This window comes from Phocoena phocoena, chromosome 11 (genome assembly GCF_963924675.1).
Source record: "Phocoena phocoena chromosome 11, mPhoPho1.1, whole genome shotgun sequence".
NCBI lineage: Eukaryota > Metazoa > Chordata > Mammalia > Artiodactyla > Phocoenidae > Phocoena > Phocoena phocoena.
Genome location: NC_089229.1, coordinates 10,127,039 through 10,154,571, shown reverse-complemented (window position 1 = coordinate 10,154,571; position 27,533 = coordinate 10,127,039). Strand labels below are relative to the sequence as shown.

At 52.5% G+C, this 27,533-nt stretch overlaps 1 protein-coding gene across 1 annotated transcript; it reads right to left on the bottom strand.

The window, feature by feature from the left end:
- Positions 1 to 974: 974 nt before the first annotated feature.
- Positions 975 to 27,507, bottom strand: BAIAP2L2 (BAR/IMD domain containing adaptor protein 2 like 2). Its single transcript, XM_065888130.1, has 14 exons — positions 27,457 to 27,507; positions 26,286 to 26,361; positions 25,485 to 25,571; positions 24,940 to 25,001; positions 16,243 to 16,314; positions 15,903 to 16,019; positions 14,968 to 15,114; positions 5,325 to 5,477; positions 4,865 to 5,003; positions 4,475 to 4,697; positions 2,301 to 2,459; positions 1,760 to 1,967; positions 1,251 to 1,294; positions 975 to 1,050 (listed from the first exon to the last, which is right to left on the bottom strand). Exons 1-14 carry the CDS (start codon positions 27,505 to 27,507, stop codon positions 975 to 977), a joined length of 1,614 nt encoding a protein of 537 aa, XP_065744202.1.
- Between the last annotated feature and the right edge of the window lie 26 nt (positions 27,508 to 27,533).

Genomic DNA, 27,533 nt, shown 5'->3' with positions numbered 1-27,533 from the left:
GAGATGGGGGGCCCCTTCACCGCCTGGAGCTTCGGGCAGAGAACACAGAGAGCCCTGCCCTGGGGGGTCCGAGTGGTACAAAGGGCACAGCCCTGCCCTAGAGAGACCCCACCAGCCCTAATCACCTCAATTCCTCGCCCACCCTCTGCCCCCAGGCCACATTCCAGGAGGGGCCTCCATGGCTTTCCCCTGGATAAGGCTAATCCCAGCCAGAGCCTGGGACTGAGGGGGGTGGGGATGGGCCAGAACAAAGGGTGCTGTGTCCCAGGGCACCGGAGGGTGACTTGCTGATGGTCCCAGGCCTCAGCCACTGCCATCCGTCCGGCTCTAGGGAACCCACAGCAGAAATGAGCCTGGGCCAGAGATGGGGGGATACAGCTTGCAGGAGTTAGGCCAGACCTAAAGACTTAACTTAAAATGAGGGATGTGAGGGGCTGGGAGTGAGTGAGGCCTCCCAGGGTACTGCCAGTGACATTTAGAACCTTCTGGACTCCCTTCTCCAGTGAGAGGTCTCCATCCCCACCCTGTCCCACCCTGTACCCCAAGTCAGACTCCACCAGTCCCGCTGCCGTGTCTCACTTGCTTTATTTCTCACCGTTTACAAAAGTTAAACAGGGGAGGTGTGTGGAGCAGGGGAGGGGGGTGTGCAAGGGGCTCCTCCCCAGTGGGACAGAGAAGGGGGAAAGAGGTTGGGGGGCATGAGGCAGGCCCCCAGGGAGAGTCCGGGGCCCCTGGAGGGGAAGAAATGGTTCTGTCCCCCACTTCCGGCTGCTTTATTTTGAAGTCCGCAGACCCCAGGCCGGTGCCTTTGGAACTGCTCAGGCTGGGGCGTGGTCTGGGGAAGGGCAGCTGCCCCGGTACCAGGGCCCCGGCTCCTTGGATCCACTGCTGCTGCTTCTGCTGCTGCCAGCTCTGGGCAGCCCCCAGGCAGGTGTCGGGGGGACGACCTCAGACCCCTGGTGGAGGAAGGCACCTCAGTGGATGAGGGGCGCTGAGCGGTCATTGGTGACAGTGGGACGCAGCTTTACGGTGGCAAAGGGGTTTGTGCCCCTGTTGGGGGAGAGGAGGGGGTAAGAGGGGCCCAGGTCCCCAGCTGGCTGTGGATCCAGGGAAGGCAGCTGGGCATCTGAGCCAGGTGTCCCCCCTACCTCCTGTCCCCGTCGGTTCACCTCCACTCACGCCCACATTTGTCTCCCCTCCACAGCCCTCTGCTGAGCCCGGCCCCCTCTGACCCTCACTCAAGGACTCACCGAGGGAAGAGCTCTGGGGGTTGCTGCTCCCAGGACATGAGTTTCTGCAGTGAGCGGGGAGGGAGGGCCAGGTTTGGGGGGGAAAGAGCAAGAGAGCCCCTGCCCCACCCCCCACTCCCCAATCCAGCAGGGCAGAGGACTGGACCAGAGGCCCCTGCAGCACCAGGCTTCTGGGAAATGAGGTCCAGCCTTCCGAAACCCAAAATGCTGTGAGTTTCAGACTTGAGGAGCCTCTGGGCCAAAGTGCCATCTCCCAGGGCTAACACCGCCCCCAGGGGAGGCCTTTTCCAGTGCTCCCAGCAGGAGCCCAGGGCTCCCATCCACTAGAGGAATGCGTTCCCCCCACCCTCCACCCCAGACTCAGAAGCCCATCCCACCCCTCCCGGCACAGATGGGCAGACTGAGGCTGGAGAGAGCCAATGGCAGGGCAGGGAGGGTTACCTGGTCTCCAGTCTTCCTGCCCACCGGACCACCCCAGGGTTGAGGGCAGACTGGGGGAGGGGGCTCACCTTGATGTCACTGGCCACCCCCATGCTGCCCATGCTACTTCGGCGGCTGCCAGGCAAGGGTGTAGATGCGGGGCTGGGGGTGCGGCTCGGGACCCGGCTCGGGGTTCGGGAGCGGGACTGGCCATCCCAGTAGTCTGAGGATGCTGTGGAGTTGCCTGGCCGGTCCAGGAGGTCATCAAGGCTGTGGCTGCCCCGGAGTGGGTAGGACCTGAGCCCAGAGAAAGGAGGGACGGGAAGGGGGTCAGGGGTCAGGCCCTGCTGCAACCCCCCACCCCCACCCCATCTGCTGGGCTCCTGAGCATCCTACATCCTCCTCCCTTGCCCCTGGGTGAAAGGAGACTTGGCTTGAAGGCAGTCCTGAGAGGAGGCAGAGGGATGGACACATGACCTTCACACGTAGAGAGATGGGGGTGCCCTTTCTCCAGGAGCTGAAGGAGGTTGGGCTAACTCCGGACTGCAGCTCAGAGATGCCCTTCCTGGTGGCTGGGGCCACCCCCCACTGGAGTCCCCGCCCCTGCCCCATCTCTGACCACAGCGGTACCTGGAAGGCAGCTCATTCATAGGGCTCATGGGGTTCATGGACGTCACTGGGTTCAAGGGGTTCGTGGGATTCATGGAGGTCACGGGGTTCAAGGCATTCATGGGATTCATGGGCAGCTCCTCCAGAGGCTTCACATAGGCCTCGGGGAACCAGCCGCTCCTGTGGGGTGGAAGCAAAAAGCCCGACAATGGTGGTCAAAATACCGTTTCTAAGAGGAGCAGATGATTACTGGGCACTGCTGTGTGCCAGGCCTGGCTCTAAGAGTAACTCATTTCATCCTCTGAAGGAGGTCTTTCCTGACATTCAAATTCACTCATCCAGCCTCATGTCCCACCAGGGGCTGGGGCGCCTTAGAGAGGAGGAACTGGAGATCCGAGAAGGAAAGCATTGTATCCACAGACATGATTACAAGGGTGAGGCAAAGGGGACCGGTTGGGGGGACCAAAGGCAGCTGTAGGAGCCCAGAGGATGGGGAACCAGAGCCGGGGGTGCCTGGCTACCAGCCCTCCACCATAGGCCCTCTGGTCCCGGTGACCCCAGCCACCCTGCTCTTGGAGTCTTTGTCTGGCTGGAGGCTCATTACTGCATCTTCAGAGCAGCCAGGGTTGAGGGAGAGGCACTGTGATCCATGTTCCTTAGCCTTTTCGGACTCCACGGAACCCATTAGACTCTTGCAGAACATCTGGGAAAGTGTTCTCCAAACAGCCACCTTAGATCCCCAAACCCGATCAATAACATTCTCACCTATAGGTAACTGGAAGCTATTTCAAGTCAAACTGACAGAGTAAAACCGTTTCAGAACGTTTTACTTCTGTCTTCACCATAAAGTGCCTACTGATGAAACTTGCCATTGTTTTCCCTGAGTCACAGAAAGAATAACGATGTCCCAGGAACGCGGTTTGAGAGCTCAGATCTGGGTGGTTTTATAATCAGGTCCCCAGGAGGTTTGCTACACACCTGTTTTGGGGACTTTCAGGGAGGCACCCTGCTCTGCCCTCTGATGCGGGTCTGCAAAGCAGGTGTTTTTTCCACTACTCGTGTTCTTAGTCGCGTCTCTACCCACCGGCTCCTCTTTCCATTCCTGATCCATGCGGTCACCTGCCATCCACCCATCTATCTACACGTCATCCCATCCATGCATCACCCATCCATGATCCATGTGGGCAACCACTCAAGGACCACCAATCCACTAACCCAACCATCAGCACTTGCCCACCTGCCCGCCTCTCTATCAACCCACCCACACACCTCTCCAGTCACCCATTAATCGATACATGCACCCCACATCCGTGCATCCTCCCATGCCCCCTTCCATCTACCTATCTGCTCACAGGAGCACGCATCCACCTGCTCACCCCATTACGCCCTCATCCATCCTCCACCTGTCCGTCTACTAATCACATGACCATCTCGGCAAGCGCCCTCACGTGCACTTGCTGACTTCCCTGTCGATGCTCCATTCATTCGTCCCCTCTTCTTGTCCTCGTTCATTCCTCTCTCCTTAGCGTGAGTGGGCGTGGGCACCACACAGTCTCTTGCCCATAAAGCCCGTGGGGGACATTGCCCGGCTCCAGCAAGCTCCCACCTTCCCCTTTTTCTTTGGCAGAAAGAGTGATCCCTGCTTTCCTCCAGGCTTACCGCGACTGCAGTGTACTCCCTAGCCTCCCCCTTCTACTCATGGTGTCAAAAGCAGCCCGTTTATGTTCTTTAAGGATTTCCACTGCGCCTGACTGCAAGGAGGTGAGCACACTCAGCTTGCAAGGTCCCAGCACCGGCCCTGCGCCTGGCCCCCCTCTCTGTCCATTCCCTCCGTCAGAGCTTGGCGGACTCCCTCAGGGTGGAAGGCAAGCTGCCCCCTCTCTTAGTGTAAAGCGCAAAGTAGGTGCTCAAGCAATAGGGTTTCTGTATTGTTCCCACTTGTGAGAGAACCTTCCCATTCCCCATCCTCTACCACCCTCTCAAGGGCCACCACCCTGAACTTGATAAAGAGACTCTTCCTACCCTCGTTGAATGGATGAGGAAACGGGTGTGGGACGAGGAGGGGATGGGGGATGGGGGATGGGTTGTTCGAAGGCCCAGGGACAGCCTCCATCCTGGAAGACTCAGTTGCAGCTGAAGTCCAGGCTTTCCGGTCCTCCTTCCAACCCACCCTGCGCCCCGAGGCTCCTACTCACGTGGATGAGCCCTCCAGCTTGCCATAGAGCCAGCCATTCTGGGCCTCCGGTACCAGCACCTCCACAACGTCTCCGGCCGAGAAACGCAGCAGCGTGTGGTTGGCGCCCTCCGAATGGGAGACCAGGGCGCGGACTCGCCGGGCGCCGCCGCCGCCCCTGCAGCCCGGGCGCTCGCCGAAAGAGTTGGAGCGCGAGCGCTCAGTGCTGATGCTGTAGAGCGAGGCTGCCGAGGGGCAGGAGAGCGCCGCGGCACGTGGGTGGGAAGTTCTCCCTGGCGTCTACCCTCGATCCCTCCTGCTGCAGCGCAATCTCGGTTCCTCTTCCCGGCCCCGGGTCCCCAACCTGGGTACCTGGCCCTCCCTCTGCGCTTCGGGCGCCGGGGGTACTCACAGGCGGACGGCGTCCGGGGCAGGGACCGGCGGTCTGGCTCCAGCTGGGACGCGTATCTCGCCTCAGTGGGCTCGGGGCCGTGGGAGCCGGAGCCGTGCCGGCTGCGTGGGGAGCCGAACTCTCCCAGAGGCCTCTGGGGCTGCGAGGGGAGACGGGCAGGGGAGGGTGGGGCGGGGAGGGGCGGGGCCGCGGCGCCCTAGTCCAGCCCCCACCCCCAGTCCCAGGCGTCGGCGGCGTAGGGGTTCTCTGGCCTGCGGCCGAGCAACCACGGGGGCGCCGAGGTCGTGCCGGGGTGGAAGGGCCGGCCGAGGGGCGCTTCGAAGGACGGGACCCTCGGGGGAAGGAGGCTCCAGGCGGAGGGCCTCAGGCCCCAGGGCCCCGCGGAGGGTGCCGGGGGCGGCGGGGGCGCGAACGGCGGCGGGGGCGCGAACGGCGGCGGCGGGGGCGCCCAGGGCCTCACCATGTCCAGGCGGGTGGGCGTCAGGCGGCCCGAGGGGTAGGGCGGCCCCAGCAAGGAGCCCAGCAGGCCCGGGGAGTGGGCGCGCGACGGACTGCGGCTGGCCTCTGACTGCTCCTTCCACAGCAGCACGCGGTTCTGGAGCATCCCCCGGGCCTGGCCGGGTGGGGACACGGGGGTCAGCGAGATCCAAGCAGACCCCAGAATCCCGGGGACTCAAAACTGGCATCCTAGACCCGGGAACTCGGGCCCTGCAAGCTGAGGATGACCGGACTTTCCAGCTGGAAGGAACCAAAGATCGCTGTGGTCACTTTGGGTTCACCCACTGGCCAGCCCTCCCGGTCTTTTGTCAAAGGCCCCTCACTTTTCCTGGAGGAGTTTCCCCTGACCCATCTCTCAGTCTTGGGCTTTGACGGGGGCTCTCCCACTGTCTGATGCAGGGGTAAGGGTGCAGTCCAGGCTTGGCTACAGAGATGGAGTCAGGTATGTGCACCTACCCAAAAACTGTTACCAAAGAACCCAGTCCCAGAACTTACCCTGGAACCATCTGGAAAAATATATTCTCTCACCTCACGGGGTTTGCTAAATGGATAGAGCGAAGCTGGCATAGGCACTTCAACTAAGCAACAGACAGTGGCAGATTTCTGATGACATCTTGTGTGCTCCTGGATCCAACTGTACCTGAAACCCTTGAACTTCCCAGTGACTAAAATAATAAACACCTTTTCTGTTTAAGCCAGTTTGAGTAGTTTTCTAAAAGAAGACATCCAAATAGTTTTTCCAGTCTATCCGTTTAGTTTACGTAAGCATCCCTTTTCTAGTATCCCCAATACACGGGCATCTAACTCTGCCTGAATACCTTCAAGGACAGGAAACTCAGCCGCTGACCACATAGTCCATAATAACTTAGGGTGGGAAGGTTTTAAACGTTAGACCTGCTGTGTGTATTAATCATGTTTTTAATTTTCTGTACTTTATGATGCTTTGACATCGTGGGGCCTTGTCAATCTGAAAAGACTGCACCTCACAGGGCCAGATAATTCCTAGAGATAGTAAACAGTTTGCTTGGAGCACACCTTTCATATGCAAACCAACCAGCCCAAAACCCATATCCCCAATCACCTCCTTCTAATTCACACACCAAACCAAAGTTTCCCCTGCCCTAAATCACCCAAGCCAGGTACCAGACAATTAGAATAACCCCTATAGCCCAGAGCCCACTGAAATTATTCAAACCGTCCAATCCTAAACTTACTTAAACTTGCTTACCCTTCTTTGCCCAACCCTTCCCATGGAAACCATAACAAAGGTTCTGGGCCATGCTTTCCCCTGGCTCCTTCTGCCTCTTGACCAACCCCCAGTACTACTCCCACGTGGCCCTGCGCAGTGTGTCATGACCCTTTCTCTTGGGAAGTGTGATATGTAATAAAACTTCTTTCAGTGGCATTGACCTCTCTGTGTTGTCGCTCAGGTCATCCTAGGTACAATCAAAACACTCTGCTCTCCAGTTATCAGTGTCTCTCCATTTTCTACTCCAATACTCGCTCCCTCAAGGCCAAGTTCAGGACTGTCACCTTAGGAATAATAAAAGCTTCCCTTTGCTGAGCATTTACTCTGTACCAGGCCCAGTGTTAAAGACTTTACCTCCATTATCCTATTCGATTCTCCCAGCAGCCCTGCGAGGTAGGTGCCATTATTATCTCCATTTCATAGAAGAAGATGCTGAGGGTCAGAGCAGTTAATGACTGGCTCGAGGTCTCTCATCCAGTAAGCAATGGAGTGGCCTGTACTCGTCTGTCTTGAGGAAGCTTCCTGTGACTACATTTCCATGATGTTTCCCTTCAGTCTGGCCCAGCTGCTGAAAATTTGATCTCAGGCAGCAAAACAGAAAGCCTCAGTGCCTCAAGTCACAGGAGCAGCTAGTTAGTTCAGTTGGTGGCTAGGTGGCTGCCCCCTCTGTTGCCTTGCATAGTTAATTAGCAAAACAGCACAAAGACAAAACTCCAAAGGCCTTTGTGCGCTTGTTTCAGAGGCAGTAAGCAAAGTGAGACCATTAAGTTTTGCTTATCGTATTTAAAAAAGGGTTTTTGTCCAATTTGAAAGTGCCTGCCAGGGTGCTAGGGGGTTCTCGGAGTAATGGCCTCAGCACTGAGTCTTGGCCTGGACGGCACTCAACTTCACTGGCTCCCCTCAGCCCTGCCTTTAGGCAGTTTAGCCAGTGGTTGGCAAGAAACATAGAGGAGACCAGGGGAGAATGTTAAAAATATTTACAGAGTGGAAAAGCCATTCTGGGACTTCCCTGGTGGCTCAGTGGTTAAAAACCTGCCTACTAATGCAGGGGACACAGGTTTGATCCCTGGTCTGGGTAGATCCCACGTGCCGTGGAGCAACTAAGCCTGTGCACCACAACTACTGAGCCTGCACTCTAGAGCCTGTGAGCCACAACTACTGAGCCTGCGTGCCGCAACTACTGAAGGCTGTGCGCCTAGAGCCCGTGCTCTGCAACAAGAGAAGCCACCGCAATGAGAAGCCCGCGCACCGCAACGAAGAGTAGCCCCTGCTCGGCGCAACTAGAGAAAGCCTGCATGCAGCAATGAAGACCCAACGCAGTCAAAAATTTTTAAATTAAATTAATCATGTAAGAAAAATATTAAAAAAAGAAAAGCCATTCTAAGTATGATACAAACCCCCTAAACTATAAAAGACTGATAAATTTGACTAAATAAAAATAAGTTTTTTACCACGGCAAAATTCACAATTAGCAAAATCAAATGATAAAGAACAAACTGGGAAAATAATTTGCAACTCATCACTGTGAAAGGGCTAATTTCAGTAACATATAAAGAGCTCCTACAAATTCATAAGAAAAATGGAGGAAAAGATACTGACCTGTCACAGTAAAGAAAATCAAATGGCTCTGAAACATGAAGAGATGTCAATCTCACTTATAAGACAAGCGTAACAAGTGTAAAACTACACTGAGATACCATTTTTATCTTTTTGATTACCAAAAATCAAAAAGTTTGCCCGCATACTGTTGTCAAGGAAACAGGGAATCTCTGCCATCGCTGGTGGAAGTGTAAATTGGTACAGCCAATGCTTATATCCCTGGACTCACCAATCCCATTTCTAGGCATTTATCCTAGAGGTATACTTACACAACTGCGATAAACCCAGAGAAGCTGACGGTGAGGTAGAAAGGCGTGTTATTGACTAGACTTGGACTAAGCAAGGACCGATTATTGGAGGCAGATGAGAAAGACACCTTACTGTGCTCAGGCACTTAAGAGCTCTTTAAATCTTGTGCACTCGGCGTACAGATATACTTAACAGGTAAATATTTATGCTTCACTGTCTTAGGAGTTAGATCGTGTATGTCCTAAAGCCCAGCTGGGTCAGACAACATGCTACCTATTCCCCCGTACCTAGGGGAAGTCTGGTTCATTCAATCCACAGCTCCCTCCTGAGGGGGCGATCACTCAGCAGGAGGCAGCCAACGGAGGAGTCAGCTCTCCTCTTAACGTTGGAGGCTAACTGTTCAAGATACAGGCGGAAAGGAGTTTCCTTCCAAAGAAGATGTACACACGGCCAGTGAGTACAGGAAAAGGTACTCAGCCACCAGGGAAATGCAAATCAAAACCATAATGAGATACCACTCCACACTCACTAGGATGGCTAGAATCAAAAAGACAGACAGTCACAAGTATTGGCAAGGATGTGGAGAAATTGGAAACCTCATAAACTGGTAGTGGGAATGTAAAATGGTGAAGGAGTGTGGAAGTTCCTCAAACAGTTAAACATAGAGTTACCATACAATCCAGCAATTCCACTCCTATATACCCATGAGAAATGAAAACACACGTCCACGGAAAAACTTTTACGTGGATACCCATAGCAGCACCATTCATAATAGCCAAACGGTAGAAACAAGCCAGGTGTCCATCAATTGATGAATGAGTAAGTAAATGTGGCACATCCCGATGATGGAATCCTATTTGGCGATAAAAAGGAATGGTGTACGGATACATGCTCCAACACTGATGAACTTGGAAAACATGACGTTCAGGGAAAGAAACCAGTCACAAAGGACCACGTATTGTATGATTCCCTTCATATGAAATTACCAGAAGAGGCAAATCTATAGAGACAGAAAGTAGATTAGTGACGGCGTAGAGCAAGGGGGAACGGGAGGCTCAAGGAATGACCGCGAAGGAGTACTGATTTTTTTTTTTTTTTAACAGTAATGAAATGTTCTAAAGTTGACTTGAGGCAATGGATGTACAACTCTGTGAATATACTACACCACTTTAAAAAATATATTTATTTATTTTGGCTGTGCCAGGTCTTACTTGCAGCATGTGGGATCTTTTAGTTGCAGCATGTGGGATCTAGTTCCCTGACCAGGAATTGAACACGGGCCCCCTGCATTGGGAGCGTGGAGTCTTACCCACCGGACCACCACGGAAGTTCCTATACTACACCGTTGAATTGCACACTTTAAATGGGTGAATTTCATGGTGTGTGAATTATATCTCAGTATAACTGCTTAAAGGAAGAAGCAGCAGCTCCTCCCTGAAGGATCACTAGGTGGGGGTGGGGTAGGGTGGGAGAAGGCCGAGTCCTGAGCCCGGGGCTGGGTGCGGCGGTGAGAGTGGGAGAATGTCAGCCGGGGCTGGGATCAGTCACTGGATCCGGCCACGTCTCCCACCTCTGCTCTGCACCAGAGGGTCCCTGGGATCAGAAACAGAGACTCAGGGAGGACCTGGCAAGGTAAGGACCCCGAGGTGGGGAGGCGGGAGGCGGCTGCCGGCTGTTGGGGGCAGCTGACGGCAAGCACTCGGGTCTCCTGAATGGGAGCCTTTGTTTTCGTCTTTGGAGGGGAGAGAGCAGGGGCAGGAGGACCTAATCCCGCTGGGCTCCTGCATAGGCCAGGCTCCACCATCGCACCAACCTTCCGCAGGGGTGATTATTTCCCTCCTTTTCCAGATAAGGAAATGAGACTCAGAAATGAAATCACTTGCCAGAATTTGCAGCCAGGGCACAGTATTTGGGAAACTGAACAAGAATACAAAGAAATGGATATAGAAACTAAACAAGACTACAAAGAAATAGAAAGTAATGGAAAGAGCAATGAGGCTGGGGGAGGGGCAGCGGGGCCCATGTTTGTGGCATCAGGAAAGAGAGGCTGGCTGGCTGGGTGGGTCTCTCTCAGATACCAAATAGAACCAGAGCCTGATATGTCATCTGGGCTCAAAGACTCTGTGTTCAATAAATGAATGAATGAACAAATGACATTGGAAAAATGCAAGGATTTTTAGGGAATGATGGAAGGATGGTTTCCCAACAGCCCTGGCCCCTCCCCTCCTGCAGATTCCATCATCCCCCTCCCCAGAGGGGTCAACAGCTGGGCCAGGCCAGGGAGGTGGGCAAGTCCACATGCAAGAAGGGTGATTGGGAGGCTTTGGCCCCTGTTGGACTTTCACAGAAGGCAGGACAGAACTTTGACCACCAGTGGGCTCGGGGCCTGAGGATCTGCAAGGCAACAGGGCTCAGGGGCCCAAGCAGTGCAGTCACAGAGACACTTGGGTAGGGCAACATCAAGTGTCCCTCCTGAGTGTGCGCTGAGAGGGGCTGCTGGCTTTCCTGAGTTCCAGCCATCCATAGGCTTGGGCAGCTGCTAGCCCCTAAGGTCCTTCTTTGTAATTTAGAAACAGATGTTCTGTCTGGATGGACACAGCCTGGTGGCTACACATTTGGTGAGAGAATGGCCTCTTTTTTTTTTTAATTTTCTTGATAATTTTTTTTTTTTTTTTTTTGCGGTACACGGGCCTCTCGCTGTTGTGGCCTCTCCCGTTGCGGAGCACAGGCTCTGGACGCACAGGCTCAGCGGCCACGGCTCACGGGCCCAGCCGCTCCGCGGCATGTGGGATCTTCCCGGACCGGGGCACGAACCCGTGTGCCCTGCATCGGCAGGCAGGCTCTCAACCACTGCGCCACCAGGGAAGCCCTTCTTGATAAATTTTTAAAAATTGAAGTATAGTTAATTTACAATGTTGTGTTAGCAAAGTGATTCACACACACACATATACCTTCTTTTTCAGATTCTTTTCCATTATAGGTTATTACAAGATATTGAGTATAGTTCCCTGTGCTATATATTAGGGCCTTGTTGTTTACCTTTTTTATATATAGCAGTGTGCATATGTTAATCCCAAACTCCTAATTTAACTCTCCCCCCACCCTCCGCTATCGCCTTTGGTAACTATAAGTTTGTTTCTATGTCTGTGAGTTTATTTCTGTTTTGTAAATAAGTTCATTTGTATCATTTTTTAGATTCCACATATATGATATGACATATATCATATATCATATGATATATATATGTGGAATCAAAAAATGATACAAACGAACATATGATATTTGTCTTTGACTTATTTCACTTAATATAATAATCTCTAGGTCCATCCATGTTGCTGCAAATGGCATTATTTCATTTTTTATGTCTGAGTAATATTCCATTGTGTGTGTGTGTGTGTGTGTGTGTGTGTGTGTGTGTGTGTGTGTATATATATATATATATCACATCTTCTTTAGAGGATGGCTTCTTTAGAGGATGGCAAAGGTAATGATGCTCCTTTCTTCAGGCAAACACGGTCTGCACCAGTATGTTCAGCTTGGAGAGCAGAGCATAGCTCTACTCTCAGCCAGGCTTCCTTGTGCAGTACACAACCTGTACAACCTTCCCTAGAAGCCCTGTCTGCTGTGGTTCTCCACATGAGAGGCTGAGTGACAGCTGATGCTTGCAAAAGGAAGACCTGGGGCAGAGTGGGGTCCCACTGGGTAGAGATTGCTCCATTCTCCTGCCCCCCCCCACATTTGCCAGCACCACTGCCTGAGCCCTCGCAGTTCAACTCAACCCAGGGTGGGAACAGGACCATGAGGAGGCAAAGGAGAGAAACAAGGCACTTAGTGGAGGACCCAGTGGTCAGCAAGGAGAACACAGCAAACCACCCTGGCAGCTGAGAGGAGGGAGTGACAAGCTTAACAAGGACTTGATAAGGGTACTTACTGCAAAACAAAGACCTTCTTACCCAGACAAAGCATGATGTTAAGATTTAAAATTGAACAGATGAACAGTCCGGGGTGGGATAGGGAGGGAGGGAGGGAGACGCAAGAGGGAGGAGATATGGGAACATATGTATATATATAGCTGATTCACTTTGTTATAAAGCAGAACCTAACACACCACTGTAAAGCAATTATACTCCAATAAAGATGTTTAAAAAAAAAGAGAGAGAGAGGACAGTCCTGTTGAGAACAGAATCAGACGCTTGCAGATCAAGGAGGAGAAACATCTCAAAATACTAAGAAGAAATGAAATAGACATGGTGGGGGAGAAGATGGTCATAGATGTGGAGGCTCAAATGATTGGAGTTCCAGCAAGAGAAAAGGTAATGATGGCAGAGAGATGATAATTAAAGAAACAGAAGAGGAAATAGCTCCCCAGACCTGAAGAAAGACTTGAGCCTGCAGGCTGAAGGGCCACCGACAGGCGCTCATCTAGGTGGTACCGGGACAAGTCCCTGAGTCGCAAGGACACAAAGAAAATCTCGAAACATCCATAGAGAAAGAGCCTGTTACTTAAAAGGGAAAGCAGACAGACCAGCACTTGACTTAGCATCTACAACACCGAGCACTAGAAAACAGGGGCAAATCATCTTGGACCATGAGAAAAAAAAGGCTGCAGCTCCTTCAACCAGCCAATATGCCCTCACCCGCAGGGTAAAAGTGAGACGTTTGCAGAGATGCAAGGATTCCGACAGTTTATATGCAGAAAACACTCCTGCAAGTTCTCCAGCCATGCCAATTAATCAAAACAGAAACCTCAAGACAGTGGAAGGTGAAAAGGATTGAAAACAGTGGTAAGCATTGTATCTGATCCTATGTGTGGTGAAATGTTAGTGGACGATGGTGGTGCACTGGCCGTGGTAATACATGTATCTAAGTACGGATCCTTGAAATAGAAGGGCCATGGTGCAAAGAAGTGACTAGTGAGGGTCTGGAACTAAAAGTCCTTAAGTTTCTTGGCAAAACCAAGAGGTGGTGGTTTGGAAGGATGAGAAGAGGAGTACAGACTTTACAAGCCTCATCTTAGAGCATCAGGGAGGGCAGGAAAATCCTTCTCAAGGTCTCCCCTTATGGGGTGAGGGAAGCAAAGGACCAAGTAGTGTGTGTGTGTGGGGGTGGGCATTATTTTTTGAAAAACATAATAGACAAATATATATGATGATGAGGGTCACAGAGTGAGGTCACCATGAGCAGAGATGAAAAGAACAATAGGCTTTCCAAAATAATAAACGGGAGAAGGATGTGGAATTAAATAAATTAAATGACTCTCAGCTAAAATTGGGGTAGGGGCAGGCCTGTAGGGGGAGCTCACATACCCTGCTACGTAGCCTCAATTATTCCAAGAAGGAAGAGAAGCAAGCCCACATCTCCCACAGGCAGTTGGTGCCTACTTTGTTATCCAGCAGCAGAAGAAAACTTCTCCCCCAACCCCCACCCCTGTGACAGCCCAGCCAATCAGACTGTAGCAGCCCAACCAATGAGAAACCTCCATACTTTGGACTCCCAGCTTCCTCCAATGGACTCTTTGGTTATTACAGCCCCTCCCAACTCCTCTCGTTTCCCCATAAAACAAGCTGTCAGTCCCTGTTCTCTGGATTTGCGCGTGGTCTGCCATACTTCAGGTAACTTGAGTTGCAGTTCCTCTGACTGTTCCTGAATAAGCTTGCTTTTGCTGGTAGAATAACTGGCTATTATATTGTTAAAGTTGACAGAGGAATGTATATTTTATCAAACTGATGAGAACAAGAATGGGAGAAAAAGAGGAAACGACAAAGTAAATACAGTTAACTCAAGTTATCCAGAAAGAATAGGGCAGGTATATCAGTTGTTCGGTTAAACGGGAATGAACTGAATTCTCCTAGTGGAAGACATAGACTGTCAGACTGGTCAAAAGTCAAAACTGAGCTATATCTTTGTAACATAAAACACTTAAAGATAAGAAAAGAGAAAGTAGGAAGGGCAATATTAATGTCAAAGTGGAATTAAAAGTATCAGACTGGATTATGAGATATATACATAAATGGCAATATTTACAGAGAAGGTGTAATAGTCAAGTCATAAACCCCACAGCACTAAACAACATGGCAGCTAAATGCAGAAAGCAAAATCCACTAGAAATACAATAGTCCAGCAGATCAGACAAAGCAAGACCATAGAAGATTTAAATACCATGAGAAAATTCATAGACAGTAATTGAATAAACCTATGAGTTAATGATTTTGTGAATAGTGAGTGTATGTAAACAGGAATGAAAAAATAAATGGTCCATACATGAATGAATAAATGCAGGAATTAGTGAATGTGAGAATTTTAAAAAATCATGACAATAAATGAATGAATATGTGATGATACGGATAAAGAAATAGATGGAGAGAGTAAATAAGTAAAATAAATATCTCCAGGGTGGAAGGAAAGAAGGGAATGGGGAGGAAGGGAGGGGAATTCCCACACACAGCCAGCTCACAGAGAGCACAGCCCCCAGAAGGCTTCATTTAGCTGTCCCCCAGCCCCAGCTCACCCGGCCAAAAAACTGCAGGAAGGTGTTGGAAAGCAGAAGGTGCTTCTCAGCCAGGAAGCGGTAGCGCCGCTTCTCTTCCAGCTCAGCTGCCCGCTGACTCTCAGACACGAAGGCCTGCATCTGTGCATGCAGCCGGTTCACGCTCTCCTGGGGGAAAAGGGGATTCTGGCTGGAGGCAGGGGGTGTGTCCCTCATCCCACTCCCACGAGTGCCAGCTGTCTGAAGCCTCTCTCTCCTTCCTGAACCAGCCACCTCCTCTCGGAAGCCTCCCCTGAGCACCCAGCCTGCCCTGGCTTCTGGGCCTGCCCTCTCATGTGTATCCTCATCCTGACGAGCCTGGGTTCTGCCTGCCCTCTGGCCCGGGCACTTCTCCCAGGTAGGACTGGTGTCGGAGCCATCCTTCTGGCACAGGGCCAAGCACAGAAGTGAGAGAGTTGGTTTAATGAAAATGCAAATTAATTGATTAATAACCCCCTACTTGGGAGCGAAGATTTCAAAGAGGAGAGATATGAGCTTATTAAAGGAGCCAGAAGAGGAGGCAGGAAAGGAGATAGAGGTCTTGGAGGCAGAGGCCAAGGATGGGGCCCTGAGCTCGGGAGGAGGGGCTGGCCTTAGCCAGGGGGCAGGAGGGAGGGGGAGGGGGGCGGGGCTGCTGGTGGATTCTGAGGGCCTCAGGTTTTCTCAACGAAGTAGGAGAAGCAAGGAGGCCAGGGGAGTGTGGGGAGGGCCAGGCAGCGACAGGACAAGGAGCGGCGCTGAGGGTGTCCCTGAGACAGTGATGCCCACCCGCCAGGGGCTGGCTGACCTCTCCAGCTATGCTTGCCACACAGGGTGGGGCAGGACACGCTCCTGGAGTTGGGCCGGTGCTGGGTGGGAGAGCTCCAGCGGGTGTTGGGGGTCCCCTCGGAGCCCCGTGTCGCCCCCAGCCCCTGCACCTTCATCTCTCGTGCATTCTTGTCCCTCTTGCGCTCCATACGCCACAGCTGGGACATGCACTTCTCCAGGTTGGCGGCTCGGTGGCGGTACTCCATCTCGTAGTGCTGGCGGCTGTCCTTGGATGGGGTGGAGAGAGGAGGGAGACCCCCGTGTCAAAGAGCTCAAGGCACCTGGCTTATGGGCCAGAGTACTGGACAGGGGCAGGGACTCAGCTGGGAACATGTATAACCTGGGGCCAGTCAATGCCCAGCACTGGCCTCAGTGTGCCCATCCCTCAAAAGGGGAGAGACGGTCCTGCTGGTGATGGGCTGTGGGGCCAGGATGCGTGGCCAGACTCACTTTGATGAACTGCATGTCCAGCTTGGTGTTCTTCTCCATGTGCTGCAGCAGGTCTCCATGGAATGTCTGCACCTGTGTGGAGTGCAGGGTGGGGGTGATCAGGGCGGCCCTATCATCCCCAGGCCCCAGAGTTCCTTGCACTGCTCACTCCAATACATTGCCCACTGCATTCCTAACACACCAGGCACCTCGCCAATCATCAGAGAGATGGGTAAAACAAGAGCACCTATTTGGATGGAGGATTAAATGGTTAAACATACAAAACATTTAGTGCAGTCCCTGGCTTGAAACACATCCTCCATAAATGTGTCGACATCTTCCGGTTCTTAGTCTCAGTCTGTGCCTTGATTATGCCTGGAATTTCCTACCAGTCTTCAAATACCAGCTTCGCTGCCCCCTCTGCTGGGAGGCCCCCCTGACTCCTCAGGCAGAATTCATCGCTCTCTCATTTTGTTTCTGGCATGTGTACAACTTGTTTGTTCATTGTTCGCTCCTCCAGCCATAAGATGGATTTTCTTGCCGGGCCCCTGGTCATAGCCTGTTTGTACGGGCAGCATGAACCAGGTCTGTCCCATCTCTGTGTCCCCAGCACTGTGGGCTGGGCCTGGCCCAGCAAAAGAGCTCACAACTGTTGAGGGCTTCACTGGGGTGGCAGGTTCCCGTGACAGGTGAGAAGGAGGTGGCTGACCACTTGGGTGGCCAGGAGGACCAGGAAGGCTATTGGGCTCAGGCTCAGAAAAGCTTCGTTCTAGCCGTTTTGGTTCTGCCTCCAATTTGCCCTGTAACTTTGGATGAGTTGCTGCCCCTCCCTGGGCCTCAGTTTCCCCATCTTTAATGGGAAAGTTTTGCCCAGATGGTCCCTAAGGTCCAGCCCTAGAACCCAATGAGCTTGATTCTGTGGGCCTTGGTGGCCAGCTGGCATGCTCCCCTGTGTCCCCCATCAGTGCTCCCTGGGTCACTCCCTGTTGTTAAGACATCAGACCTAAATCCTTCCATCTGTACTCTTTGCAAAGAGGAGCATCTCCCATCCTGCTGCCGCCTCTGGGGACACTTCCAACTCTGCTCAGCCTTCTCTGTGTGCCTGGCCTTTCCCCTCAGGAGTCCCTGCTCAAGAACCCTCGGTGGGGGATTTCCCTGGCGGTCCAGTCGTTAAGACTTCGCCTTCCAATGCAGGGCGTTGCAGGTTCGGTCCCTGGTCGGGGAGCTAAGATCCCACATGCCTCGCGGCCAAAAAACCAAAGCATAAAACAGAAGCAATATTGTAACAAATTCAATAAAGACTTTAAAAACAAAAAAAAGAACCCTGGGTGGATCCTGGCTCCTGCCACAGGGATCCCCAAGCTGTGCTCTGGGAGCTCTGTCCCTCAGGAAAAGGAATGCTGGTCGTCGGGAAAGACCAGTAAATTATAAAAGTTCTCAGTTTTTCTTCCACAGTTGTTTCTGAAACCTTGCTAACTGCTGGTCTATAAGGGAGCTTGGGTGTGGCCCCCTCAGGACGAGCCGGGCCTTAAACCCCTGAGTGTGGCTGCCAGTGTGTGTTTTGGGGGGTGGCACGGGATCAGTGTTACAAGCCTCTGAGTCCCCATTTCTGCCCCATGGGGGCCCTTTTCTGCTGGATCCAGGCAGTAAGGAAGTGAGCCTTCCTGACCGATACCTGCGGGACCTCCCGGTTCAAGGTTCTGCTCCAACACAGGACATATGTTCCTGAAAACTGCCACATCCTGCCAAATCGCCCAATTAAACAACAGGGCTTATGGAAGATGCAGGGTTGGGACTGATGCTCAAAACCCAGGCAACGTGGCAACCAGAGCACTAATAGAGACGGTGAATGGTACCTGGAGAGATGAACTTGAACCACGCCTGAGGCCGCGGAAAATATTAAAAATGCACAAAACCGATAGAATGGACGCACTGGCAACACCTGAATTACTGCAGAGCTGGCTTGTTGAGGTGATTCAGGAGGAGGTGGGGCTGTCATGATGGTGGAAATGGGAGGCTGCGACACCCACCCCAGCTGAGAGCCCCGGGAGGCTGGGAGTGCTTGTCCTCCCCAGGGAGGCCTGGGTGCAGGAGCTCTTTTAAAATGTTCTTAAAATACAGCCTGGGGCTTCCTTGGTGGCGCAGTGGTTGAGAGTCCACCTGCTGATGCAGGGGACACGGGTTTGTGCCCCGGTCCGGGAAGATCCCACATGCCGCGGAGCGGCTGGGCCCGTGAGCCATGGCCGCTGAGCCTGCGCGTCCGGAGCCTGTGCTCCGCAACGGGAGAGGCCACAATAGTGAGAGGCCCGCGTACTACAAAAAAAAAAAAAAAAAAAAAAATACAGCCTGAAGGGCTATTGCTGTCAGTGCGGCAGACAAGCTGGGGGCTTTACCCTTCTTCCTAAATCCTAACTTTCCCCTCCCTTTGCCTAGGAAACCTCACTTATGAACAAGCCACTTCCACGTCATAGGGTACGGCTCCTGCCTCTAGTCGCATAGGGACTATGTCACGCCACGGAAACATGCATTAGAGCAGGACAGGTGGATTGTAATTCTTCTCATTACCAGGGCTTGGCTGTGATCGCCAACAGCATAGAAAACACAGACCCAGGACGCCCCAATCAGACGGGGCCCAGGCATCAGTGGGTTAATGGAAAGTCATTGTCAAGCTCCCGAAGAAACTGATCTAATAAGATGTTGATACTTGAAGAGAACTTTGAACTCTCGCTGTGGGGGAACCACAGGACTGCCTATAACTAGCCGGTGGCTTCTGAAACAACGAAGTCACCAAATCCAGGGCAGGCTGAGGAATTCCCAGCAAGTCAGAACAGAGGCTGCCGTGCCCTGCTCCCCTCCCCCTGGGACACGCTCCATTAGCGGGGTCCTGTGAGCCCCTCAGTACAGAAGCTGAGAGCAGACCCCCTGCTGAGAACATGCACTGCAAGTTCTATGTATCGAGTTATTCCAGTAACTTGAGAAATCCTTTTGCTTTTGATTCAGGAAAATCCCTTTGGAAGAATTGTCTCTGTGGGCTGACCCCAGCTCCTTTCTTCCCATTTGCTCTTGAACACCCTCCATCAGGCTCCTGCCCCACCACGCCAGAAAGAGTGTTGTTCTCAAAATCACCGAGACGGCACCTCGCTAAGCCCCATGATCAATTCTCAGGACTCACCCAACTTGCCCCTTCATCATCATTGGACACAGTTGGCCACTCGCTCCTCCTGAGACAAGTTCCTCCCTCAGCTTCCAGCCCACCACCCTCTCCTTGTTTTCTTCACACGCCCCAGCTGCCTCTTCTCTGTCCTTTGCTCAGTGTCCCTCATCTCCCTGGTCCACGAAGGTTGAGTTGCCCCAGGGGCTCAGCCATGGGCCTCTTCCCTTCTCTATCTACACCACTCCCTTGGTGAGCTCATGCAGTCCACTGGCTGATGCCTCCCAGATGTATGTCCCAGCCCAGATCCTCCCCCAAACTCCAGTCTCATCCATATGACAATACGGGCTCCATTCAGCCAAGAGGAAGAGACAAATATTGAAGATAGGCTATGAAGGTCTAACACACAGATAATAAGAGTCCCTGAAGAAGAAACGCAGAGAAAGAGAACAAAAAAAAAAAGTCTAAAAATTGTAACTCCAGACAAGTTTCCTGAAATTAAAAAAAGAGAAAGATTTCAAACTACATATTGAAAGAGGATACCACATAACTAAGAATATTGTCCCAGACTGACCAATATCAAGAAATAGTCTGGAAAAGTTACTAGATTTAAGAAAAAGAAAAAAATTGGGCATCTAAGGCAAAAAAAGCAAGTGATTTACAATGGAAGAAATAGATTATCAGACTTTTCAACAGCAACATTCAAGATGAAAGAAAAAGAAAGAAAAGAGAAAGAAAGAAAGAAAGAGAAAGAAGGAAGGAAGGAAGGGAGGGAGGAAGGAATGAAATTTGAGCCAAGAATTTTATATCCAGCAAATCTGACTTTCAAGTATAAGGAGAACAAGCTGTTATCTTGGTGTCAGAACTCAGAGAACATTGTTCACACGAGCCCTTCCTGTGGGGACAATCAGAACAAGGCCAAAGCGACGAGCAAGACATGGACACGTGGTTTGAGGTGAACATTAAATATGTAGTTACTTGTAAACAAAGATCAATGAGGGTGAAAGGGGAGCAAGCAAGGCGCAGCACCTCTGGGTCCTGACAGTGTAGACAAAGCGCAGCTGCAGATACTCCGTTTTTCACACACTGAAGATTTGTGGCAACTTTACGTCGAGCAAGTCTATCGGTGCCATTTTTCCAGCAGCATTTGCTTACTTTGTGTCTGTGTCACATTTTAGTAATTCTCGCAGTAGCTCAGACTTTTATTATTGTCATAATCTGTTATGGTGGTCTGTGATCAGTGATCTTTGATGTTACTATCGCAAAACATTACGACTTGCAGAAGGCTTACATGATGGTTAGCATTTTTTGGCAATAAAGTACTTTTAAATTAAGGTATGAACATTGTTTTTTGACATAATGTTATTGTACACTTAATAGACTACAGTATAGTGTAGACATAACTTATATCCACTGGGAAACCAAAAAATTTGTGTGACTCTCTTTATTGTGATATTTGCTTTTTTGCAATGGTCTGGAACAGAACCCACAATATCTCCAAAGCATGCCTGTATTTTGAAAGTGGGGAGATGCTGGGGAGAGCAAACGTTAAACAGATTTTAACAGTTCTCAGAAATCATATTGGTGGTGGTAGAATTACTATCATTATTCAGAGACTGTTGTGTATATGTAACATGAGATAAACAAACGGTAACTATGGGATCTTCTTATTCTTTCATTCTCTGTATCCTTAAGAATCAGGACTTTTTTTTTTTTTTGGGGGGCTGCGCGGCACGGCTTGCAGGATCTTAGTTCCCTTACCAGGGATTGAACCCGCACCCATGGCAGCGAAAGCATGGAGTCCTAACCATTGGACCACCAGGGAATTCCCAAGAATTAGGATTCTTGATGTGGAACAAAAGAGATACTGGTGGAATAGGGAAGAGGTTAAGTAAAAATCTAGTGCTGAATCTGAATTGGAAGTATCAGTATGAATTTATGAAGTGTTCTATATATATATTGTCACGTATGTATGTGTATATATATGTTTGTACAAATGTATGTATGTATGTGTGTATGTATCTACGTATATATGTATGTATCTAGGCATATATCTATGTATTTAGGCATATGTAGCATATCTATTATATGCACATGTGTATGTATGTATGTATGTATAACACTGGCCACTGAAAAAGCCTAGGAGCAACAATCAACCCAATGGACACCCCTAGTGCCCAGATTATGGTCTTGAAATACCACTTTCCACTAAAAGCAAAGAATAAAAACAGGGCTTCATGGGGAGATGGCTGATTGTATGTGCAGAGCAGCAAAGTACCAGATGAGGGCAGAACATCTTGTCAGGCTGGATGGCAAGGAGACTGTCCAAACCATGAGAGTTACGCCAAAGAACTTGTGCGCCAGACTGAAGAGGCTTCTGCTGGTCAAAGCGGGGACATTTTCAACTTCAGTGAAATAATGATGGCAAAGGAGTAAAACACAACAAATATGTTTAGATCTATGAGACTTGACTAGATACTAAAAAATATGATACTAAAAAATATTATAGTGATGGTACTAGTAAAAAAAATAAAGCTAACCGGTCACCTTCAGAGGATGGCAGGGAGAAAATTCATGATCTTGGAAGCTGACAAGGCGGGAATAAGCCTTTATCCTGTCTTTCCCATAAGAAGCGTGCCACTGGGTAAAAAATAGCACATAAGAAGAAACGTCTCTTTAGAGAAATATTCCAGTTCATAAGTGAAAGAGCAGAATAACAGCATCTCGTAACTCCCATGTATGAGTGGGTGCGGACACACAGCCTCCATTGCTGTTATCGTCACAAGGCGGCAGGAGCCACAAGCCTCCTGATGGAAGAAGCCAGCACCCACTCTAGTCTTGCCAAACGGATGGAACCTGAGTCTGATCAAGCTTCTGGGTCCAGAGGACAGAGGAACAAGCTGAGCTGCATGAGGATGTTTGGAAAACCAACAGGTCAAAAGGTCCCAGGCCCTTCAACAGATAAATGGTAAGGAAAAGAAAGGGATGGAGGGGGGGCCAGTAGATTAAAAGAGACTCAAAGACATATTTAAAAAGAGAGAGAGCAAGACAAATGCTAGCATCCAGGGACATACAACTGGGTGATCAATTACGAAGAAACACAAGGCAGTGTCGGACCAGTGGTCCCTTTTGGAGGAAGAGGGGGTCTGTGATTTGATGGGGGCATGTAGAAGGGCTCCAGGAAAGGCTGGCAAAGTTCCTGACCCGGGTGGGAGTTTCAGAGGTGGTTTGCCTTGTAATGATTCATTAAGCTCGAATTTGTTCAGTGACACTTTCTATGCCTGTATTTTAGTTTACAATAAAAAAGCTTTGGTTTTTGAAAACCAAACTTGAGTCAGATCCTGTCATTCCTTTGCTCAATACACTCAGAGGCATGGCCGGAGTTCCGACAATGCCCTCAAGGCCCGGCCCCTTTAGCGGCTGGTCATCTCCACACTGGCCTTCGCTGCCTCCACTCCGGCCACGTGGGCCTCCTCAAGCCTTCCCATGTGCCGATCCCTCTGCCCAGGACACTCTTTTTGCAGGTGTCTCCCACTCACTCCCCACCTCCATCAGGCCTCTTCTCAATGTCACCTTTCTAGTGCCTTTCATCTCGAGCACATCTGTTAAAAATTGCATCCCTCCAATACTTCCTACCCCCCTTCCCTGGTCTATTTTTCTCCATAGCTTATTTTGCATCTAACACATCACATCTGTACTCACTTACTTGTCCTGGGTTTTGTCTGGTTCCCCCTTGGGCAGAGCAGGGGGCTGTATCCCCAGTACCCATAGCAGTACCTGGCACAGGGCAGTAAATAGTTGTCGAATGAATGAGCCCAAGGGGGAGGTGGCCTCTGGTGTGTTCGGCCCAGTATGGCTCTGGCCAAGGGCCCTGCCCTGTTGTCACAGCCAAGACACTGGTACCCAAAGAGGGCAGCTCTCCTTACAGAGCAGGCCTGGGTGACACTCGTCTGCGTCCAGCCCAGGTGTGCCACAGGTGACATGGAGAGCCATCAGACACAAGGACAGGAAGTTGCAGGCTGCCAGCGTGACCCATGCTCTGTAACTCCCCGCCCAAGCCCCAGGAGGTGGCACGGGCTTAGTGCTAAGCCTCAAAGTGCCTAGGAGAGGAACCCAGGGTCCTGGTTTTATCGAGTGTAGTGGATGCACGTTTTCTGCTGGTGAATTTGTTCCCCATTTCAACATGGTTACCAAACTGATGAGTATTTTATGGTGTCCCCAAAGAGTATCCAGACCTCCAGTGGTTTCCCACACACACGTTTGAGAACCGCGCACTTCCACGATTAGTTGAAATTTCCTTCCGAACTTTCCAAGGTTCCTCGCAGCCAGCCCCGCCCACCTTTCCCTCTCTGCCTGCCTCCCATCCCCAGCTCTCTTCTGCCTGATGTCATGCTCTGCACATGCTCAGCCCACGGCAACCTCTGGAAGGTCCTCTCCCTCTGGCCCAGCCCCACTCCCTTTTCAAAGCTTATTCTTTCCTTCCCAGTCAGTGAAGCCCTGCTTGGTGCCAGGTCCCTGTCCCAGGCCCTGGAGTTACAGAGAAGACCGTGTCCCAGCCCTGGCACAGCTTCCAGCCTTGGCAGGGATAGAGATGGGGGTAAATTCTGCTTCTAATGATCATCGCTAAGGTACATAGAAGGCTACAGGTGCCAAGGCCAATAGTTTATACTTATTAATACAATTAATGCTCACAAGAATCCTGCAAGGCAGTTATTATGATTATCTCCATTTCACAGACAGATACACTGAGCCATAGAGGTTAAGTAGCTTGTCCAAGGTCACAAAGCCAGTAACTGGTGGAGCTGGGCTTTGAACCCAGGTGCTCTGGCTGCAGAGCTGGTTTTCTTCACCACTACTTGCTAAGAATGGATAGAAGCATCTGTTGAAGTCCAGAGGGAGGAGAGACTGAACTTGCCCAGGAGTCAGGGGAGGCTTCCTGGAGGAGGGGGTGACTGTGCTGGCCACCAGGGGTGGGGGTGGGTGGGTCCTAGGCTGAGAGAACAGCGTGACAGCAGCCCATGGTGGGGATGCCAGGCGTGTCTGCAGAGGGCAGCTCTTCCGGCTGGCTGGGCTGTGACTGGGGGTGCCAGGGAGGCTGCTGGCTCAGCAGGACTTGGAACCCCTTACCGAGGGGCCGGGTTTAGTTCTGCAGGTGGCAGGGCCGTAGAAGGGTTTTCTCCTAGGTGTGTAAGGTCAGATCACTGGCTGCTCCCTGGGGAGGCAGGTAGGGGCAGGGCCTGATGCACGTGGGGGACGGTCCTTTCGCTTCCTGGCTCCTCCACTCACTCTGGAATCTTGGGCGAGTGGCTAGATCCCTGAGACTCAGTTTCCTCCTCTGTCAAATGGGGATAGAAATGGCACCTGCCTCCCAGGTTGCTGGAGCTTGAACAAGATGTGCAGGTACATGTGCCCAGCAGAGCTGGGCCCTGGCAGGTGCCCAGAAGGGCAGCCGCAGTTGTCATGTCACTAAAGTCCTCTCTGAGGAAGGGTGTGGAGGCCCTCGTCCCCCATAGAACGCAGCCCACTCTCCCAAGTGACCCCTCCAGGCTGTGGGGTCTGGGACTCACCACCACCTCCAGGTCAGAGTTCAAGTGCCGCTGGGTGTCGGACATCTGCACCAAGATCTCACCTGGAGGCACGGAGAGCAGCAGCTTCAGTGCGGGGACCTACCCTGCCCACCCTCTTCCCACCAGCAGCTGTCAGAAGGGCCTGCCCAAGGCTGGATTTGGGGATCAATTTCCAGGGGTTCCCCATACGACTCAGGACCTCTGGCAGCACCTGTCCTAGCCGTGGCAAAGTCCTGCAGGGAGGGGAGCGGAGGGTCCCTGGCTCCAGACAAGAGTCTGGGCTCTGGGCCTTGGGCTGCAAGACCTCTGTCTTTGGGGGGAACTTCCTGGAAGGGCCAGACTGTAAAAGGAACCCTCTCTGGGACCTGAGAATGGGGGGCAAGGCCGGTCCTGGGCCTGAGGGGAGGCACCAGGGAGGCAGGCAGAGGGGGGCCCGGAGCCTGGAACACAGGGGGAGGCCGGGCGGGGGGAGGGGGGCTAGGAGGAGTGTCCCCCAGGCCTAAGAAGAATGGTGGGGGAGATGGAGGGGAAGAGGCGTGCCTCACCCAGAATCTGCGAGGTGGAGCTCTGCAGGGCCTGCTCCCCAATCTTCTGGATGGCGTTGAAGTACACTTCTGCCGCCTCAGACAGAGCTGCGTGGAGAGAGGGACGCGTCCAGCCCCAGACGCCTCCTCCATGTGCCCCTCCCCACTTCTGGAGGCCTCTCCTTCGGGCAGGAGAGAGTGTGGAGGCGATGCCTCGGGCTCTGGTGTAGGTGTGTGTGAGAGGGACGGGGTGCCCTGGGCGGCGTGTGTGGAGAGGGGGCATCGGCCAGAGGAGGGGCGTGGAGGAGGGGGGGTGAAAAAGCGGGGGATGGGCTCTCCCTGCGGGGCAGGGCGCAGGGCAGCTGCCCCCAGCACAGGGCCTCGGCCTGTGTCTGTCTGGGAGGGGGCGGGGTGCAGGCATCTGTGTGTGCCCAGGAGGGCGTGGGCGGGTGTGTTGTGAGGCATCTAGTGGGGCTGGGGGTGGCATGGGCTGAGGTCACTGCTGTGAGGGGAGGGATCGGGTGACACTCAGCTCTGGGTGTGTCCCTGGCTTGTCCATCCGGCAGGTGGCTCACAACCGTCTGCTGATTAGCTCTGGGGGTGGGGCAGCGGCTGGGAAATGGGGGAGATGGGAGCTGTTTGCACAGGCGCTGAGCGAGTGGTGAGGTCTGGCTGTAGGTGGCTGGAAGGGGGGCAGGTCAGGGCGCCAGGCTGGGGGTGCAGAGGTGGCCTGGGTATGGCAGTGGGCTCAGTGGCGGCATCAGGGTGACAGAGAAGTGTGTGTCGTTGGGGTTTTGAGAGCCTGCAGGGCCTGGCACTCACCGTGGAAGGCCCGGAGGTAGTTGTTCCCCAGGTACACCAGGTTCTCCAGGGCGGGGTTGAACTGCTCCATGATGCTCTGGAGTCCAAGGGTGGTGGGAGGGTAGAGATGGGGAGAGGAAGACGGAATGATGGGCCTCAGGATCAGGGCACCCCCAACGCCAGTGAGAAGCCTGACTCAGGGGAGCCCGCCTAGAAACCTGGAGTCACCCAGAATTCTGGCTCTCGGCTGCAAGGACCTCAGAGGCCAGGATCCAGACCGGGGTCCCCTTGGCCGGCTCCAGATCACCACCTGCCCAGCAGGAACTTGTGCCTGGAAGGTTCTCCTCCCACTGGCTGAAGCCTGTGGCCTGTCACAGCGCCCAGCTGGGCGTGGCTCAACGCTGCCTTGAGCTCAGCCACCTCAGGGGCAAGGGCAGACCTTGCCCTGCTCAAAGAAGAGCCCCTGGGGAGCAAGGCTGTGGCCGAGTCCCTTGGGCCGCCGCAGGCCATGGCCAGCTGGAGAGCACCCTGTGTAGAGGACTTAGACTTGGGTCTTGATTCAAATCTCAGCAGCCCCTCTTCTTCCCTTGGTGACTTTGAACTAGCTGCTCAGCCTCTCTGGCCTCAGTTTTCTTATCTATCAAATGGGGTGATTATTTTCTACCTCAAAGATAGGGTGTTGTGAGGTTTACATGTTGAAAGGGTCCTGCACACAGTAGGTGCTCAGTAAATGTCTATGGAGACCGCAGCAACCCCCCTGGAGTCGAGTAGGAAGTTTGAGTGAGGGGCTCAGAAACCAGAGAGAGACAGACAGGGAGACACAGAGAGAAAGAGACAAAGAGAGACTCCCCTACCCTGGGGCGGCCAGGTGGCTCTTCGGGCGGGCCCCCTGCTCCCAGCTAAGGCCACCCTGGGCGCTGTCCTGGCTCACCCAGTGTTGGGGAGTCTGTCTCAGCAGTCCTGTCACTCACTGGCTGAACCCGTGCTCTGGGAGCCTCAGGTTGGGGCTGGAGTGGCCGACTGCCCCCAGGGACCCCCACCCCCATGCCCACTGCTCAGCCCAGCCTGGTTCTAGGCCTTCTTTCTTGGAACAAGCTGCTGCTATGCTCACTCTCTGTCCTCCAGAGCTGGCCGACCTTCAAGCCCTGGGAGCGGGGGCGGCAGCCGGGGCCTGGGCCATGCACACACTCACCTTGTAGATGGCCATGGTGGACCTGTAGAACTGGTCCATCTCGGGGGCCATGGAGTGGGCGCACCCGGGCGCTGAGT